The 19,390-nt window shown below is 43.0% G+C and overlaps 1 protein-coding gene across 1 annotated transcript in view; it reads right to left on the reverse strand.

Moving 5' to 3' along the window:
* The window catches only part of WNT7B (Wnt family member 7B), an 89,366-nt gene extending 88,508 nt beyond the window's left edge, over positions 1-858 (reverse strand). Inside the window, exon 1 of the mRNA XM_058805152.1 lies at positions 788-858. Within this exon, the coding sequence (XP_058661135.1) occupies positions 788-858 (71 nt within the window). The remainder of the gene's footprint in view (positions 1-787) is intronic.
* Between the last annotated feature and the right edge of the window lie 18,532 nt (positions 859-19,390).

Below are 19,390 nucleotides of genomic sequence, written 5' to 3' on the forward strand. Positions count from 1 at the left end.
TGCGACGAGCAATATTAATAAGGGCATACAGGCACTGGGGGGAGAGACAGAGGGAAAGAGGGCGAAACTTGGCAGCCAAAATAACCGCGTGCACCGATTGCGGTGATCAAACAGCGTGGAGCAAACAGCGGGCTCCCCGGAGCCCCCGCCGCACCCTGCAGGGCCCCGGGCCGGTCCCTGCGCCCGAGCCCGCTCGGCTTCCCGGGAGCCCCAGAGCAGAGGCAGCCGGACCAGTTGTCAAGTTAATTTCAACACGTCCTTGTGATGGATAGAAACGCAAATTGTGTCTAGGCCTGCATAAACCAAATCCCTGAGCGCAGGTTCAGAGCAGGGATTCCCCTCCTCCCGCCCCTTTCGCCTAATACCTCAGCCCTGCTCTATTGTCCCAGCAGCAGCGCCTGAGTTAACTCTGTCAGGCTGCCTTTTCTTTCTCTTTTTTTTTTTTTTTTCCTCCGAGGGTACTGTAAGCCAGAGATAATATTTAAGTTCGCTTAAGCAGTACAAAATAAAAGGATCCGTCATCACCAGCGAGCGGCTCCCTGCAGGCTCGGGGCGGGCGGAGCGCCCCGGCCCGGGACCGGGGGAGACGGGACAGCCGTGCTTCGGGGGGCTGCCGGCGCTGGGACACCCGCAGGCGGAGAGACAAACAATATTCACATATTTTCCTTTTTTTTCTTTTTTTTTTTTTTTTTTTTTTTTTTTTTAGCTCCTCTGCAGTATTTTGCTCCCAACTCCGCACTTAACGTGACCCAAAAGGCAAGGAGATTTGTCGTGCAGAAGGACTTACCCTAGCTTGACATAGATGACTCCAAAGCATAGAAACACGTAGAAAATCCACTTCCGAAAGTTTCTGTGCATGATCTAGAAAATGGACTGAGCCATAAAAATTGCACAAAAAGTCGAACTGATCTTGTCGATTAAATCCCAGTCAAGAGCATTGCTGAAGCTACCCAGGAGCAAAGCCGGCCGAGCTGCAAAAAGTCAACTCCGCGCAGATAGGCAGCTCTTCCCAGAGCCATGGTGACCGAAACCGGCTCCGATATTAAAGCTAAAGAGGAAGAAAAAACGGAAAGGGCCGCTCAAAACAGTAAAACAAAACCCCAAGACAGACAGTCTGAGGGAGAGAATGAGCAAGCACTGATCTTGATCAACTGCCTCATAGAGCCCTGAAGTTCAATCTGTTTTTACTTGTTCTGACTTCCTCAGGTAACACTACGTATCTTGCAATCTATGGCTCCAGGTAGGAGGATCTCTCTTTCTCCTTCTCTCTCTCTCTCTCTCTCTCTCTCTCTCTCTCTCTCTCTCTCTCTCTCTCCCGCTCTTCCCTCCACCCCGCATGTGTCAGGATCTAATACATATCTTATCTGTGTGTGCGTGTGCGAGCTGTGCGTGTGTTTGTGTTTCAAAAGGCATGTCCTTAAGCCGGGGTGTTGGGGAAAACACATGAAACGTATTCAATAAGGGAAATAAAGGACTCGTCCTCTCAAACCGAAGCATTTTTTCATTTCCTTTAGTATGGTAACGCGGCTGGATTTGCAATGTACGGACTTCACAAAAGAAACTGTTAAACTTTTCTAATTTTTTTCTTCGTCTTTTTTTTTTTTTTTTTTTTTTTTTTTTTTTTTTTTTTTCTTTCTAAACAAACAGAGGCAGGCTTTAATCCCCACTTGCTGGCAGCTGTATCCTAAAAAGCAACATGTGTCCAGACTACTTCTTCGGCCATTTGACCCTGCTGGACACAAATGTCTGCCACCAAATTTGATATAATTTTCCGCAGTAAGAGAATATGCTTCCTCCTTTGAGCAACTGATACACTTAGCTTGTAACACTAGCTTAGGATAGTCAGTTTGCTGCTCCTAGAGAGATTAATCGGTGGGACAAAACCTCACTTTGTGTTCAGACACTAACAATGAAGCAAGGCTTCCTTTTCTTTCTGATTTTTGGGGTTTTTTCCTTTCATTTCTTCCTCTCTGTTTTTTTTTTTTTTTTTCTATTTTTCTTCCTCCCTGATTTCTGAGCTGCTCCGTTTATTCCTGCATTCTGCGGAATTATCTGTTCCAGCCTACTACACAATGTGTGCCTGTCCGGAGGCACAGATCTGCATGCATATGCACGCTTAAATAGCACTCCGATGCAAGTCTGTGGGCTGCAGGGAGCTACACAGATACGGAAAAACTCGTGCACCTCTGCCCTCTCCTACACACACATTCATATACGTGTAGCAACAGTCAGCACAGATGGCTCTAGGCATCTCTCAGAGAGAATCGGCCAAACACACACCAGGAAAGCCTGAAAGGAAAGCAGGCAGTGACAAGCAAGCAGAAGAGGCTGAACATAGAACTTCATGGTAAAAAGTATCTATCCCGACGGAGAAAACAAAGGATTTTTTTAAAGGCCAGCCAGGCTGTCGTGGTTGAAGAGGCGCAGTGTGAAATCGCAGGTCACATTCAGACTGCCGCAGTAAAGGCTGCCCGCACCTTGTCACCATCCACTGTGCCCACAGGAACGGGGCAGAGACCCCAGGCCAGTCCCTGGGAGCGAAGCGGGACAGAGAAGGGCCGTGCTGGGGATGGGGGGCTCAGGGCAAGTCCCCCGGTAGCGACGAAGGCGGCCGAGACTTCCCAGTGCACCGCCAGCTCCGATTCCTCTGCTGCGGATCGGTTTGGCTCTTTTCCCCCGCATTCCTCAGTCTCATTCTTTAACAATCAGCACCCCGGCTCTCGGAGGCAGCCAGCTCTCCTCCAGTCCGCTCGGCTACACTGTCATCAATACTCAACTACAGACAATTTGTCCTTTAAAAATGCCGAGTCTTCCCTTCACACTCATTTCCTTGTATTTAAATGTCATTTTTTATTATTTTTTTTCCGGACCCAACATAAGGATTATTTTGTTCTTCACCCCCATTATTTTTTGAGCAGTGTTTGGTAAGATGAGGCCGTGTTTCACAGAATCACAGGAATCCCAGGCACATGGTGCCATTCTTGGGACTGTCCTGTGCAAGTCCATGGGTTGGACTTTGAGGATCCTTGTGGGGCCCTTCCAACTCAGAATATTCCATCACACTTTGATTCTATATTTCACTTTTGCAGAACCATGTCTCGGACAGCCTCCTAACTTTACCCACAGCTGCCTCCCAAACTCTTCGACCAACGCCAAAAACTCATTCACGATACAGCCCCACCACCACCCGCCACCTGTGAATCTTTTTGCCGGTTTTTGAAACTTTTTGGAAAAGAAGTGTTATGTGTCACTCATGATAGTCGCGGGGATGCGGTGGCGGGTACAGAAAGATGTTTCCTGCGGGGCGGGACGAGGCGGGCGGCAGGGCCGGGAGCGGGCGGGTGCCGCGGGGATGCAGCCTAGGGATGTGCCCCGTCTGTCTGTCCGGAGCGCTGTCCGGGGGATGTGCCCCGTCTGTCTGTCCGGAGCGCTGTCCCGGGGATGTGCCCCGTCTGTCTGTCCGGAGCGCTGTCCCAGGGATGTGCCCCGTCTGTCTGTCCGGAGCGCTGTCCGGGGGATGTGCCCCGTCTGTCTGTCCGGAGCGCTGTCCCGGGGATGTGCCCCGTCTGTCTGTCCGGAGCGCTGTCCCAGGGATGTGCCCCGTCTGTCTGTCCGGAGCGCTGTCCCGGGGATGTGCCCCGTCTGTCTGTCCGGAGCGCTGCCCGGGGGATGTGCCCCGTCTGTCTGTCCGGAGCGCTGCCCGGGGGATGTGCCCCGTCTGTCTGTCCGGAGCGCTGCCCGGGGGATGTGCCCCGTCTGTCTGTCCGGAGCGCTGCCCGGGGGATGTGCCCCGTCTGTCTGTCCGGAGCGCTGTCCCAGGGATGTGCCCCTCTGTCTGTCCGGAGCGCTGCCCCGGGGATGTGCCCCGTCTGTCTGTCCGGAGCGCTGTCCCGGGGATGTGCCCCGTCTGTCTGTCCGGAGCGCTGCCCCGTCTGTCTGTCCGGAGCGCTGTCCCGGGGATGTGCCCCGTCTGTCTGTCCGGAGCGCTGCCCCGTCTGTCTGTCCGGAGCGCTGTCCCGTCTGTCTGTCCGGAGCGCTGTCCCGGGGATGTGCCCCGTCTGTCTGTCCGGAGCGCTGCCCCGTCTGTCTGTCCGCAGCGCTGTCCCGTCTGTCTGTCCGGAGCGCTGCCCCGGGGATGTGCCCCGTCTGTCTGTCCGGAGCGCTGCCCCGTCTGTCTGTCCGCAGCGCTGTCCCGTCTGTCTGTCCGGAGCGCTGCCCCGTCTGTCTGTCCGCAGCGCTGCCCCGGCCCGGCGGCCCCGGGCGGTCCCGCGGGGTCACAGCGCCACCCTGCGGCGGTGCTCCGGGCCCGGGGCGTGCGGAGCGGCTCCGTCCCGTGGGGCCGGGATGCGCTCAGGAGCCCCGGGATGTACAGCCCGCTCCCCCCGGTCTGCAGGAGCGCCGCGCCTGGGAGCTGCCCGTGAGCTGCTTCCCTTTGCCCCCGCACCCGAGCACAAATCCAGCCTGCCCTTTCAGGTCTGTTCCGCACCCACGCCTGGCCGTGTGCGAGGCCGTGAGCAGGAACTGGGCATTCACTGCCCAGGGAGGTTAGGAGGAGCCAGGGGCTCCGCATCGCAGCTATTTGTTGTCACAGGTCTCCTGTACAGACCCCTCGTGCCTGTTTTGTCGCAAACCCCACGGATATGGGAATACAACTCACATTGTCTCAGTCTCCTCAATGACAATCAGGCTAGCACACCCCACTCGCTTCTGCAAACTAGTGAGTATTCTTCATGAAAACCCAAGAAGTTTCAACAAAACTAGACTATGTTGTAGTCTATGTGTAGCATTGTTCAGAGGGCAAAATTTTTCTGTATTTTTGACCCTTACTCCACTGCTATCTTCAGCTAATTGATTTGAAGATCCTAGACTGAGGGAAAATGATATATTTTCTTACATTCAAATATCAGTTTGACTATTCCTGAAAACTTAGGCTGAGGATAAGAAGATTTAATGAAGCTTAATAATTCTGTGATTTAAGGAAAAAACCTCGGTAGAATATTAAAATGCTTAATTCTCATTCACATTAGTACTCAGAGATTCACCTGATTACTTTATGTGCAAAATATATAAAGCCTGTTGAATTACTTTAAACAAATACCACCTTAATAATGCTAAAATACTTTCTGGATGCAAGGTAATATTCCTAAATAGAAAAGCATTGGTAGATGTGGGTTGAAATCATTTGCTGAATGGTCTTCTAGTACACAATTCTTATTTATTAGTCATCCAAAATAACTGGCATAGTAGGAGATATAGTCAATAAAAAATTCAGTAATTCAGTTTCTCTTGCACTTTCTGCTGACAAAGCTCAACATTCACACCTCCAAAACATGCCAAAGCAAAGGTCACCTACACACACTGCTGCTGGTCACTACACCTTTCCCACACCTCCCCACAGCCTTCTGATAAAGTGGCTCCTGTGGTAAAATATTTCAAAGCCCTATTGAGCTTCAGCTTTCCCAATCCATCACAAATGCATTTACCCCCACTCCAACTGGAGAGCCTTTTCCTTCACCTAGGGAGGAGAATCCAAGTGACCTTCAGAAGTCTCCTGTCAGGCTGTGAAAGCTTGGACAACGGGAGGTAACTATCAGGTGCAGGTACTCGAGGGCAACCTAGGTGTGCATCTCTTTAGAAAATGAAGATGATGGGGGAATCAGAGTCACTGGCCCATGCACGGGTCCCATTTATTCCAGGATGTGCCACAAGGGACACAGTGCTGTTTGTCTGACCTGGGGCTTACATGTTTTCATGAACAAGGAGCTCTGCCCAAGCAGGAGGAGCAATCTCCACAGTATGGGAACAGCTTGCAGCCTGTGCAACTCTGTAAATGGAAGTATGAGCAAGCAGGACCAAAGGGAAAGGAACTGTTGGTCAGAGCTCATATCATCTTTCCCAGCATTTTTCCAAGAATAGTGTACAAAATCAGAGTAAATCACATGAAATTTCTAGGGAATGCAGACAGAATAGATAATTACTCTGTGACAGGCCACTTTACATGCCTTCCTCTTCTTCCTGTACTGCCCAGATCAACCACTGGACCAGGAGCTGGACTTCGACGATCCTTGGGTTCCCTTCCAGCTCAGCATATTCTATGATTCTGTGTCCTTGTTCTAAGTCCCAAAGGCTTAACTACAAGGCAAATCCAGCTGCATTTATCCCAGCCAGCCACTCTCTGGCACTGTTGCTCCACTATTGTAGTTGTAGATGAAGGCCCCATCTATCACTCACAAAACAATTGCACAAAATCATTCCTATGGGGAAACACCCAGAGAATATGGGACTAAAAAAGAAAGAGAGAAAAAGAACTAAAAGAAGAAAAATGAAAAAAAAAAAGAAGAACAGAAAGATAGGTATCTTGCATCTGATCAGGATTTTACACACAATTCATGCACATTCTTAACAAATGTACACATTAAGCATATGCACATACTAGTAGTCTTTAATATTTTGTACATGTGTTACCATGCTTTTGTACATGAAATCTTTTCTTAAATCACACTACTGCATTTACCCACCTGCTTCCTATGTCTATGATATCCCTTCTTTCTAAGAGACAACCAAACGCACTCTCTGATGCCAGAGTTTTTTCTGGCTTGGGATGTCCTTCAGTGAGCTTCTGATGCTGAGATGTGTTCTCAATCATCGGGTCTTTGAGCTTTGATTCAGCAGAAGAATACCAAACTGGTAAAAGATTATGCTTTTGGCATGTGCATCAGGCATGGTAATGACTTAATGGCAATAGCATGACTTAATGGCAATAAAACCTTCACCATAGTCCAGGTTTGAATCTGTTCTTACATAGTAACTGACCTGTCCACTGCCCTCTTAGTTCTTCTCTCACTTGGTGTTGTGCAAAAGAGAATCTGGGCACATCTTTGATCACCACTGGCTTTAATCTCAGTTCCTTCCCTCTTTTTCTTTCCTCTCTTTTACATCTCATAACCTGGAATACGTTCCACTTTCTCAAGCTATCAGTCTTCCTGTAATTCCCAAGCTTGTTAAGCTTCCACCAGTTTAGCAGACAGCAAATTTGATTAATAAGTAACAGAGTTGTCCATGCTCAGTTTTTTCAGGTGTTTCATATATACAGGTAAATTCTGGCTTGAAAATTTCTGTTTACTTGTCTCATCCAAGCTCAGAGTCAGTGTTCAAGCAGAGGTACTGTACACATCTTTATAGCAGCATGAAATGGAATTTACAGACTTTCTCACAAACTCCTCCCTTGATAACTTAAGCTTTCCTGGCTTTGTTGCACTGGATTTAATATAATTTTAGATTCTTTCTTCTGTTCTTCATGAACTGATTTCTTACATTGTTGACTGCATTACTTTGAAAAATTCTCTGCAGAAGAAAGTTGGGCAGTTAAAAAGGAATATGAGCAATAACATATGTTGCAAAAAAGGAGAAATACTATGAATAAACAGGAATGTTGGATGGGAATGAACATGACATATTCTGTTACTCTGCAGCAGTAGGAAGTCCAGACTCATGTATGAAATTGTATTCTGGGTAGTGAACTTCAGTAAGTACACAGACCAGCTAGAGATGACCCAGAGGTGAACAACAGGAAGATGATCCACTACAACAATGAAATACAGGATCCATGAGGAAAGGTTGTGTTGCTTTATTTTACAGAAACACAAAATGAGCAGGGAGAGTGTAATAGTCTTCAAATGTGCAAAAACACATTGCAAAGACAGCAAGGTAAGGAATTGTACTTGTGATTAATGGACTTGAGTAGCATTTACACAAAATTAATGGCAAATATTGCCATTAATGGCAAATATTGCCAAGATTTAAGATCAGGTTAAATAATCATCTACAGAAATTTAGTAGTACAGGATCCTACCACAGGCTAAAAATATCCAGGTTCCTTTTAGACATGAGACCTTTGATTCTGTGAGTCTGCTTTCAACCACTGTGCTGTCAAAATTCCTTTCACCTTTATAAAGCATGGTGAGATGCCTTCTGACTTCTTCTGAAAGTGTTTCAGAAAGCATCTAGCTTGACCAGAGGAGATGGAGTTTGCATCCAGGAGTTTAGAGGAACACCCAGAGCAGTTATCTCTAGGCTGTATTTCATGCAGCAAGTCCTTTCATCCTCTCTTGCAGAAACAAACATTCTCCCTGGTCCTCATGAAGCAAATGTCCAATGAAAGGAGCCTTTGCACATTTCTAATCAGTGCAGCAACTCAGAGACTTAAGATTTGAGACTGTAGATTCTAAAGTTCTGTGAATAAATTTTATTCCATGCTTCAGACAATACAGTGAGACATCATCATTGAACCCAAGTCCATGATTTGCCTAAAGTAGCCCTACTAAAGAAGCTTTATACCAAATGAATGCAAACTAAATACTGAGTTTAGCAAAATTTCTAGATAAAATATTTTAGATTAGTAATTTAATCTATAATCAGCAAGCCTCTAAGCCCTACAACTACATATGATGCAACAAAAGGAAAAATCAGAACTCGGAAGTGATTTTTGCTGAGATTTACATGCTCATTCCTATTTTCTTATTATATTCTCAGACATGTCTAGATGGGCAAACACATTTTCAGTTATCTGTGGTTTTGAAAGATGACTACAAAAGATACCATGGTGGGGTCAGATTACACTTAACCTTTAAAATCATCTTTCAAAAGCTAAGGGACTGAATAGTTTTATGTGATATACTGATTCTGTTTTGCCTGCCTATTGAGTGCTGCAATTTTTGTAAATATTACAAGGGAAGCGGCACATTGTTAAGCAGTTTTTTCTTCCTAACATCTTCTCTATCCAGTGCAAAATGCCTTTTAGCTTCTGAGTTGCAAACCAATAAGCATTGATACTCAGCCTAAGACTAAAGCTCTAACTCTTCTGTGTGTTTGGCCTGATGTTCTGTCCCAGTGAAATTGCATCACTGTATATCTCAAACACATCTAAGAACTACAGTTTGCATCACAGGGTTCTTTGTTGACTGCATTACTTTGAAAAATTCTCTGCAGAAGAAAGTTGGGAAGTTAAAAAGGAAGGTGAGCAATAACCTATGGTTGCAAAAAAAGAGAAATATTATGAATAAACAGGCATGTTTATTCCTTTATTCCTATTTAGACCTGGAAATCTCACTGAGGCAAGCAACATATTCCCCTTGGCTCAGAGACAGTGAGACCCACAGAGTGTTTGTCACCAGGGCAGCATCCCAGTGTGAGGCCAAAGTGGCCACAGTGCCAAATGTGGAGATGAGCTTGCAGATATGGAGCATGGCACTCTTCTATCAATGCTTCTATCAAGGGAAGATTGCTTCTTAGCAGAATTATGACAGAAACCTTCCTACCCTTTAATTGACAAAGAGAAAAGTCTACCAGTGTCGCCATCATATTTCTGGAAAAATCCCCTTGCCCAGGGTTCTTCTCCTGGGAAGCTTAGAAGCCTCAGGGAAAAAGGAAAACAATAATTATCTCATTTGCTTCTCCTGTGTTTTGCTGCTTTGGAATGTGTTTGGAGATTGTTTATCCAACAGGTGATTGTCTCATTGGATTCTTGTGTGTTTTCACTCATTGGCCAATCAGTGCCAGCTGTGTTGAGGCTCTGGAAAGAGTCAGAAGCTTTTCTTCAGTATCTTTTAGCCTTCTGTAAGTACCCTTTCTGTATTCTTTAGTATAGTATAGTATTCCTTATTATAATATAGTATCTTTAATAAATTATTTAAAATAATAATTTATTTAATAATAAATTATTTTTATACTCCTCCTAAGAACATGGAGTCAGATTCATCACTCCTTCCCTTGTCTGGGAACCCTGTAAATACAAGATACCAGGTCCTGCTGTAGGTTTTTCACCACTGCAGCTGTCCCCTTACCAGATATTGGTTTTGATATTGTATGTAGAGAGATTGTGAGTCTAGAGTTGCAGGGTCCTTTGGAGTCCTTCCTCAGGTAACCCTCCAGAGATGAACTTTTCATTGTAAGACAAGGCGCCTTAGTAAGAGTAAGCAAGAGAAATAATAAGGGGGAAGGAGCATTAATTGACAAATAAAATGTGACAATGGTTCTCTCTTCCAGTCGAGCCAGACATCAACATTTGGAGCTCCAAGGTATCAGGAGGTTTCCACTTACACTGCCTCATCTCCATCCATTCACGTTCTGGCTTCATTGCCACACACTGAGAGAAAATGTACTTGCTTCTAATTTGAGCAGTGTGGAAATTACTCACTTACCACTGGCTTGACCACAACATGGATGAGCTTACCTCTTTTTTCATTTGTCATTACATCACTGGTGATACAGCTTAATCATGTGAATCTCCTTTAGCAATTCATCTTACTGCTTTCAAAGGCATTGCTTATAATCTCTCAGATATATGCTTAAATGCATTTCTGTCATCAGAAATGTGATTGCCCGCAGACCAGAACAGCATCACTGCATGTAACCACACAAAAATCTTGCATTTTCACTAAATGCAAATACAAAATCTTGTAGATTCATTAATTGCAAAATTAAAAACTTTGTCATTCCAATAACTGCAAATAACCATCTATAAAAGAGAAAAAAAACCTGTGTTTTTGGTGTTTTGTTGTTTTTTTTTTTTTTTTTTTTCTTTCTGATTTCTAAACTACACTTTCCAGAAATCTCAGGTCTAAAGTCAAAATGCCTATTTGTGTCTTGCTACCTGGTGCAGTCTCCTGTCAGGGAAACATCCTGAAAGGCAAATAGTGCAGATGTAAGAGTATATTTTTTTCCCTCTCATATCAAGAAAATATCCCATTTATTTCAGCAACCAGTAAGAAACTCTGTAATTGCAGACCTATGCTTAGGTCATATTCGTTATCTTGTAATTGAGCCTTTAAACATTCATTTTTCTCCTAAGAATAACTCATTAACAGACTTGATAACCATCTCTTCATAAAAATAAAGGACTTTATGGGCTTTATTCATATTGAAATTATTAATTTGTTTTATTGTATACTGCTTACTATTTTGAGATAAATCTGTGTGAATATGAACGCTCCTGTTTGGAATAAAAATATCATCTCTCAATTTTATGCATGGTTGTTTTTAAAAATTACTCTGATGATCTGTATTTATATACATCTGACAGTACATTATTTCTAGATTTCAAAAGCTAATCACATGCCTTCCAATGCTTGACATTTTAAAATTACAAACTAAAACCTCTGGATTATTTTATTCCATACGTGTGAGATGCCAAGAAAAACTCCTAAATGGGATTTTTTTTTCCACTGCTCACAGAAACTATGGCCTTCTAAGAAAACCAAGCATATCTAGAATTGCAATATTTAAAATTATCCTGATTTTTAAAGTAAATCTAATAATGGAACTGGGGGGAGGGAGAGTCCAGACATTATTTTTGAAAGCACAGGATTGATGATATTAATGCTGCCAACATAAACATGAGAACATTGGTTTGTTTAGCTTGCTGTCTTTTCCACCAGCCACTATTTAAAAACATCTACTGCTCTTACTGAGTAGAGTCTGCAATTTATTTACAGCTACAGTAAAGTCAATGGAAAAAAATGTCCATTCATAGGCTGCTACTTAGGAGTTAGAAATATTTCTAGTGTCTTAAATCAAAAATAAATGCCCCAGTAAAGAGGTTTTCAGGTGAAGATGACTTCTAGGGAGTAGTTTTCTAAGGATGTGCCCAATGAAGCTTACTCTTCATTTAACTCTTTGCTTGACTCCAGTGTCTCCTTAAACTCAGTACAAGATATCTGCAGAAATCAGGGTTTAAATCTCACATGGTGTTGACAGCCTCTACTCTTTCATCACCTCCTTTGGGGCTGAAAGTTCTCTGCAGATTGCTTGGATGCAGCCCTAACATGCCTCACATGTGTTATAAAAATCATTAAAAAATGCTTTCCAAACCAAGCACAGGTGGGATTCCACACACAGGCTCCCTGAGCAAGGGCCCAAAAGAGGAGGAGATTCCTCATTAAACCTTTCTGGCATGAAACCTGCACTCCTGGTCTGGGTTTGGGCTAGGTCACCCTTAAAGGTCCCTTCTAATCCAAACTATTCCACAATCCCACGTTTATCTGAAATCATCGTGTGGCCACCGCAGTGCCTGCCTCTCCCCGCACTGAGTATCTGCCTGAAAGCTGCCAGGATGTGGACAGTCACCTAAGGGAGCACCCCAAAGCAGCCCTGTAGGACACTGGGCTGGCAGGCGCTGGCTCCTGCCATGCCCACCACTCCTGAGAGCAAAACAAGTCAAGTACAGAGCTGAGACCAGTTATGGAGCATCTTCAGCCATGGCCTTGCCATAGCAAGTCTTCAGTTCTCTGTGGTTTCTAGAATCAATTTATCTTTCTGCTTTTTTAAAAGAAGGAAGGAACTCAGAATAGGTGCTACTGTGCTTGTACCTGCACACCCCTACCTGTGCTTTCAGAAAAGGGAAGAATTGAAGAATCTTTGAGGAAGTACAAACAGTTCCTGTAGGATGAACATGTCTCATCCCAGCGTATTAATTAATTTTTTCATTCTCTGGGTGCAGACAATGACTTTTTGCTACAAGTTCGTATGAGGGTTAGAAAATTGGAGCCTAGCTTTGTGTGTTTCACATAACTGAACTAAAATTTCTGATTACTGAATGTAAATTATTAATTCCCAACATTCTTCCAAATGCAGAGCATAGCTCCAACCCAATATCACTCTTGGGAATGTTCCTCAGTAATTCACATTGTCCCTGGGGTCTCTAGGTGCAGAGTGAACAAATTATTTTATACTGGGTTAATTATTCCCTCTAGAGTGACCAAAAGCTTTATTCACAGAATCATTCTGGACTTGTTCATGTGCATGCCACAGCTAAAATAATCTTTTGCCCTTTGCTATTTGGGACCTTTCAAACTCCAGTTGATTGTTATGAATTGTCTGTGGAGCCTCCATGAGTCATAAAGTGAGAACATATTTATTGCCTTGATTAAATACAGTCTCTTGGCTAACTGTCTTTTTAATGTATCTTTTCACTACATTTCTTCTTCTTTTCAAAAGTTTTAACTTGGATTGACTCAGCAATGGCCCATGGACAGCATCTTCCACAATCATGAGGCATGAATGTAGGGAGAAAAAAAAAAAACATACATATAAAACCTCTTTTGGCTTAAGGCATCCCCTGACTTTTGGCAATTAAGAACTAAGAAAAGCAATTTCCTAGAAGTTTCCTTCCAACTACCATATTGCTGTATGGGTACTTCTCCTTTGTAATGTGAAAATCAAAACTTGTCTTTTTTAGAACAGCACTGTGTCAGGTCTTGGAAAGCTTGCCCTGTTAAAAAATCTTACTTTTATTCCTGTCATAACACAGAATAATCTATTTTCAATATGTAGCATAATTATATGTTTTGGAAGAATCAGATTAGGACAATAAATATTTAGAATGCTTTAAGGATGGCTCTTATTTCTGCTTACATACTGGCCAAGAAACAGGGTCTGCAAGAGAACAGAAAATGGAAGGTAGAATTGAAGAACGGTGATATAAGAGAAAAATGGTGTGCAGAAGAGAATCAGCAAATAAAGTAAAGAGGACTGGAGGAAATAGGAGTTAACTGAAATAGGAGTAAAGGAAAGAAAGATTCTGAAACAAAAAAAAAATCAAGCACTTTGATAAAATGAATCATTGTATTAAATATATAGAGGAAATACAGCATTTCTTGGTATTTCTAGGAATTTGTTGTAAATCAACAACTAAATTTTGAAAATCAAAAGGAAATCTGGGTTCAGGAGTGTAATCTAATAGAAAATGTAGTATTTCTAGAATCCACAAGATGCTGTTTCTTTTACAATTTCCATGGCTAGAGCTCCCTTTTTGAAATTAGAACACTACCTCCCCTTCAACTGGCTTTTCTGGTCTTCCTGTTAGATGCTGACAGACCAATGCATCTCAGCTCCAGCTCAGCCATTTAAAGTGTATTACATTGTTAGTCTGTCAAGTGACACTGCTGATAATGCAGTAAAACAATACAACCATAGAAATCAAACAACAGGCAAGTGGGTGCCTTCTGCCTTCTGATCCTTTGTCACAGATTACTTCAGCTCATCATTGTTCCTGTGGTTTGTCATGACTTCAGGAAGGCTGAGGATGCTGAATTTGACATGCCTGGGCCACAGTCTGCACTGAATCACTGCATTACTAAATGACTGAACGTCACTTCCATCACAGTGCCTCCTGCCTCAGCAAGGAGATGGAGACTTTCCTGCCAGTTCCCTCTCTACAGGCTTGAAGGAATGAAGAATCTGAGCTAGAAAAGCAAGATATCAGCAGGGGTATCAATATTGGGGAAAGCTAAACAGGTGGCACTAGGTTTGGGTGATATGACAGAAGTGATAAAAAAGCAAAAGGATATAAATATTCCACAGTCTTTGGATGTGTGAGCTAGTTTTGCCAAACGCCAAACCCGCGACCTAGGCCTTTGCATTCATGGCTTGCAAAAAGCAACATTAATGTTTTGGTGTTATTACTGAGAAAATTGTTAGCACTTTTCTACATAAAGGGCAGGGTATTGGTCACTTCAGCACAATTTGTAATGAAGGCACTGCTACAGAAAGCATCTGTGAATGCCAGTGACTGCATCAGTTGTTGCTCATTACAGGCAATTAAGCTGTTGATATTCTCACCTAAGAGGTCTTCCATAAATTATCTGTTTAATTACTAATATGGGTGAAACAAGGGAAAATTACCACTGCCTCCCACGGGGAGAAACCATCCAGGAGATCAGGGGTACTTTATTGAAGACAACACATGTATTTTATGAGATCTCCTGATACTCCTGAATCACTCTTGGTTTGTACAGGGTGCTTTTTGAAAGTACAAGGACTCTGATTTCTGTAGCTACTTCTACTCCCTTAAGATACTAAAAAAATAATTTACCTGTCATTCCTGAAAGCATTGAAGTTTCCAAAGACACTGGAAAACCCTTTCTAGAGAGATGATCAATGATCAAACCCAGACTTTAAGACATTTGGACAATTATAACATGTTTTAACTTTTGGTCAGCCCTGAAGTGGTCAGGTAGTTAGACTAGATGATTTTTGCGGCTCCTTTCCAATTGAAAATATTCTATTCTATTCTATTCTATTCTATTCTATTCTATTCTATTCATTTCTCAGTTTGCAAACAGTTTGGATGAAAAAAATACTTTTCTTTCCCAGTTACTTAGAGAAAATGCATAATGCTCAATTCAAACAAGATAATGGTGATACTGGCATGTAGACATATATTGAAGGAAAGAATTAAGGATGATAAAAGCATAGTGCTGGTGCAGAAACAATTTTCACACTTCTGCCAAAAGGCCCACTGTGTGTGTGTTGCACTAAGCACAAAAAAGTAAAAAACCATACATATTAAACCAAGCTTCCTTAGACCTTAACATATACAGAGAATCTCTCATTTTACTCCATTCCAAATCAGTGCTTTAAGAGTAAACCTTTATTCACAAGTAAGAGCAAGGAACTGGACACAGAGTTTCAAAACACACTCAGTTTTATGGACCATTCTGGGTTTTGGTGGTGAGTTGTTTGAGCATGAATCATTAAATAACTTCACACACAGTAAGAATTCTCATAACTTAAGGCATATCTTCACCTGTGTAAATCTCATGGACTCATTTAAAGGAACTCCCTTGTATTTCTTTTGAGAGGTCTGTGAATTTCTATTTCTCTTCTTCCAATTTTTATTGTTTTACCACTCTTTATGTCCTACATCTGGGTCTACAAGATGCTACTGACCACACATAATTTAACATTCTGTCTTTGGTTTCCTACCAAACCACCAGACCATATATCCTATTTACTTTCTCATTTTCCAGTCCTTTTTTTTTCCTTTTATGTAATTCTCAGTCTCATATGAACAAGCCTAACTCTCTCTGTTGTTGCACTAATGTTACTGAAACTCAGATCTACCTTTTGGAAATTGACACTCAGTTTCTTCTATTGACACCAATAATATTTTTTCCGTAAACTTCCTCATTATCCCATTATTGTTTAATGTTACAGCAGAATATTATTCTAATCCAGTCATTTTCAACCAATCTAATATAGCCCCAAAGTGGATTAGCCAGCAGGCACTGGTAGGCTGCGCATCCATCAGCTGACAGCTATAAAATCCCAGGATAATTAAATACAGACGGATATCCAGAAAGGGAAGGGAAAATTAATTTGCCTCCTACTTTTCCATCTGTTGCTGTTCACTCTATACAATGAGGACCGGCTCCTTGCCCTTTCTTCTTCCATTCACCTAAAGCTGGAAGTGGCAAACAATGCTCTGAGAAACTGAACTAAGGGTGTAAGGTTTTCTGTGAGCTGTTTAGGTGGCCTGGAAAGGCCCAGGGATGGCCTTGAAGAGCCGACGCTTCAAAGGACGAGGAGAGACTTCTGATCTTGTCTCGGTCTTGGTGTTTATTAATTGTTTATCTAAAAGATTTTCTTTCAGCCCGACAGAGGTCTGCACAGCAAGTCAGCCATGGGCACACTGCGAGCCCCCGGGGCGGTCACTTATCTTTATACCCTAAGTTACGTGTACAATATTTATCATTTCTCCCCAATACCTTCTACCCTTATTAACCGGTGCACTTTTAGTAATGACCAATCCCAAAGTGCCACCATCACCACAGAAGATGGAGGCCAAGAAGAAGAAGAAGAAGGACAGGACACGCCCCAATTCCTCCATCTTACTTCTTTAGACCCCCCAAAATCCTAAACTCTGTGTTTTACACTTTAACTAACTTATCCCTTCACCATTCACCCAGTGAATTCCTCCCAGTCCTCATACAGGTCTCATCTCCTGTGTAGGATCAAAATCCTGCCACCAGACACTTCTGGCAACATTCCAGGATTCCCGAGCCCCCCAAGGGTGGTCTCGGCCTCTCTGCACCTCCATCCTGAGGTGCTGAGATCCCACATAAGGGCACTGACGAGATGTCTGATCCCCCCACCCTGTTCCTAGGCAGCAAGTTTCTGCAGCAGTCCCACCAACACCAGGGAACCTACAGCGGGTTTGCACCATGATGGGTTCATCAGTGTCAGTACAGTGAAGCATCCAACCCCATGGCTGGCATGTCCTGAGGGTGAGCACTCTGTAAATCACCTGTAAACTGCCCCGAAAGCCGGACATTATATGATACCCCTGAAAGCTGAATATTATATGATTCCTTAGCGTCATAATCCCATTTTTAAGTGCTGATTCCTTTGTGTGCATGGGCTTTTTCTCCATGTTCACATTTAATCATAGGACAAAATAAGGGAGTGAATCAGATTTTTTTTTTGTGAGTTCAATTTGTCTCTTTCTCTCAGCCCACCTTTTTTTTCTTAAGTACATGTCACCAGAACATGCAAGTTTGCACATTCTATAGTCATGACTTTTTTTATTCATGTTCCTCTGCTCAGCAATTATTTTTCTTACATTGCAAAACTTATCTTCAGAACAAAAAAGGAGCTTGAACTTTTATGTTTTGTTCATAACAAGGTGTCTTCCTTCAAGCTGGCTAAACCCCACTATCCCAATGCTAATGCCAATAGTGATCAATATGAGCACTACTATTTCCACTCTTTGAGGTTACTCCTATTTGCAAGGAGTAAATTTATATTTGCTATAAATATCTCCTGTAGCATTTTCCATGTAATTAATTGCATTGTGATATTCATCTAACTGAATGTAACTGGATGTCAAGCATGCAGACTTTTCCCCTGCTGTATCAGCATCCTCCAACCCCATCTTCTCCTTCTGACGTTGTCACAGCCACTACACTGCTGCTGCTTAGCTACCACTCTCATCAGTGAGTCAAAAAAGTAAAATTTCAAAGCAAGTAAGAGGTCCATTTCTCCTTTTGGCTATCTACCAGCAGTGTAGTTGGTGAGGATTAGTGTTTGAGGCTTTTTTCCCTCCTGCTTTAAGGAGTGGCTATTGAAAGCTGCCTGAGGAAACTACTTTGGCAGGGAGAAGCTAAAAGGTTTTGTTAGCTGCTCTGTGTATGAGGTGGACACTGTAGCACATTTTTGTCAGTCTGAAATAAAATAACCTTTTTAATGTTGTGGCCTCCTCCCTGCTGCCCAGAAGGTGCCTTAAAAGACTGCAATGGAATGGGAGTTCTGGGGAGGGAGGAAGATAAAATGAGTCATGAGGCCTCCAAAAGACTCAGGCTGCCCCATTCCACAGACCCTTCACTCTTGTCCTAACATTTGAAAATATTCCTCTGATGTATAAAAAAGTCTCATTTTCTGAATAAGATAATTCTCCTTGGGCAACGAATAAGATAATATTACTCCTTACTTCTGCAGATCCAGCTGTTTTGACACAGGTCAAACAGCTTCCTCCAACACCAAAAAAGCCTTGTGTAGACTATGGCTTTATTTCCAAAATGATCAAAAGGGACTCATAATTAAGCAGCATCCAAAGCAGGCCAATCCTCAAATCTTGGCTTTCTAACTTGACATGCCTTAAAGCCAGAAGCACTGAAGTGATCAACAGCTTGTAAGAGACCCTTGAAACAGCTGGAGCTGGGTCAGGGCAGGCTCAGGCTGGAGATCAGGGAAAGTTCTTCCCCCAGAGGGTGTCGGGCACTGCCCAGGCTCCCCAGGGAATGGCCACGGCCCCAAGGCTGCCAGAGCTGTGGGAGCGTTTGGACACCGCTCTCAGGGATGCACAGGGTGGGGTTGTTGGGGTGTCTGTGCAGGGATTGTCGGGGTGTCTGTGCAGGGCAAGAGGCTGGACTGGATGATTCTTGTGGGTCCCTTTCTACTTTGAATATTCTATGATTCTGTGAGAAGAAAGGGGATGATGAACACTTGGTCCTGAGGAAGGAGATAATTCTCTCTCACAGGATAGCAAGACATACAGCAAGAATTGTGTTCCTTAGCTTATGCAAGGCTGTGCATAAACTAAGGAACACAATTCACTTCTACCCCTTCTACTTCCATGAAATCCCAAACTGCTATCATACCTTACATGAGTATTTCAGTGCACCAGCCTACTGTCAGCAACACTGTACATAGTATCAGCCAATCTGCTTTTCAAAAGTAAACATAGAACAAAACCTTGATTACCTGCATAATTAATCCCTGTTCACAGTCATTTGCATGCCTGAATAATTAAAGAATTATGTTCTAAAAATGAAAAGCGAGCAAATCCTGGATTTTTGTACTTGAAAAGCTGCAGCAGCAATCATGATAGTTCATAGCGCATAAATAATTCAAACTGAGCTTCCTTGCCTTTATTTTTTTTCCTTGCAGAAATCCGCTTAGCACTTCCTAATTAAATGAAAATATTTTATAAGCCATCACTTTCTGACATCACAAGAATATTTTAAACTCCAGATTAGACAAACCGGATTTACATTTTTTCAGCATTTGCGATCTGATATTCAGGGCCATTTAAAGGAACCATAAACCACCATAA

This window comes from Ammospiza caudacuta, chromosome 5, assembly GCF_027887145.1.
Source record: "Ammospiza caudacuta isolate bAmmCau1 chromosome 5, bAmmCau1.pri, whole genome shotgun sequence".
Classification (NCBI taxonomy): domain Eukaryota; kingdom Metazoa; phylum Chordata; class Aves; order Passeriformes; family Passerellidae; genus Ammospiza; species Ammospiza caudacuta.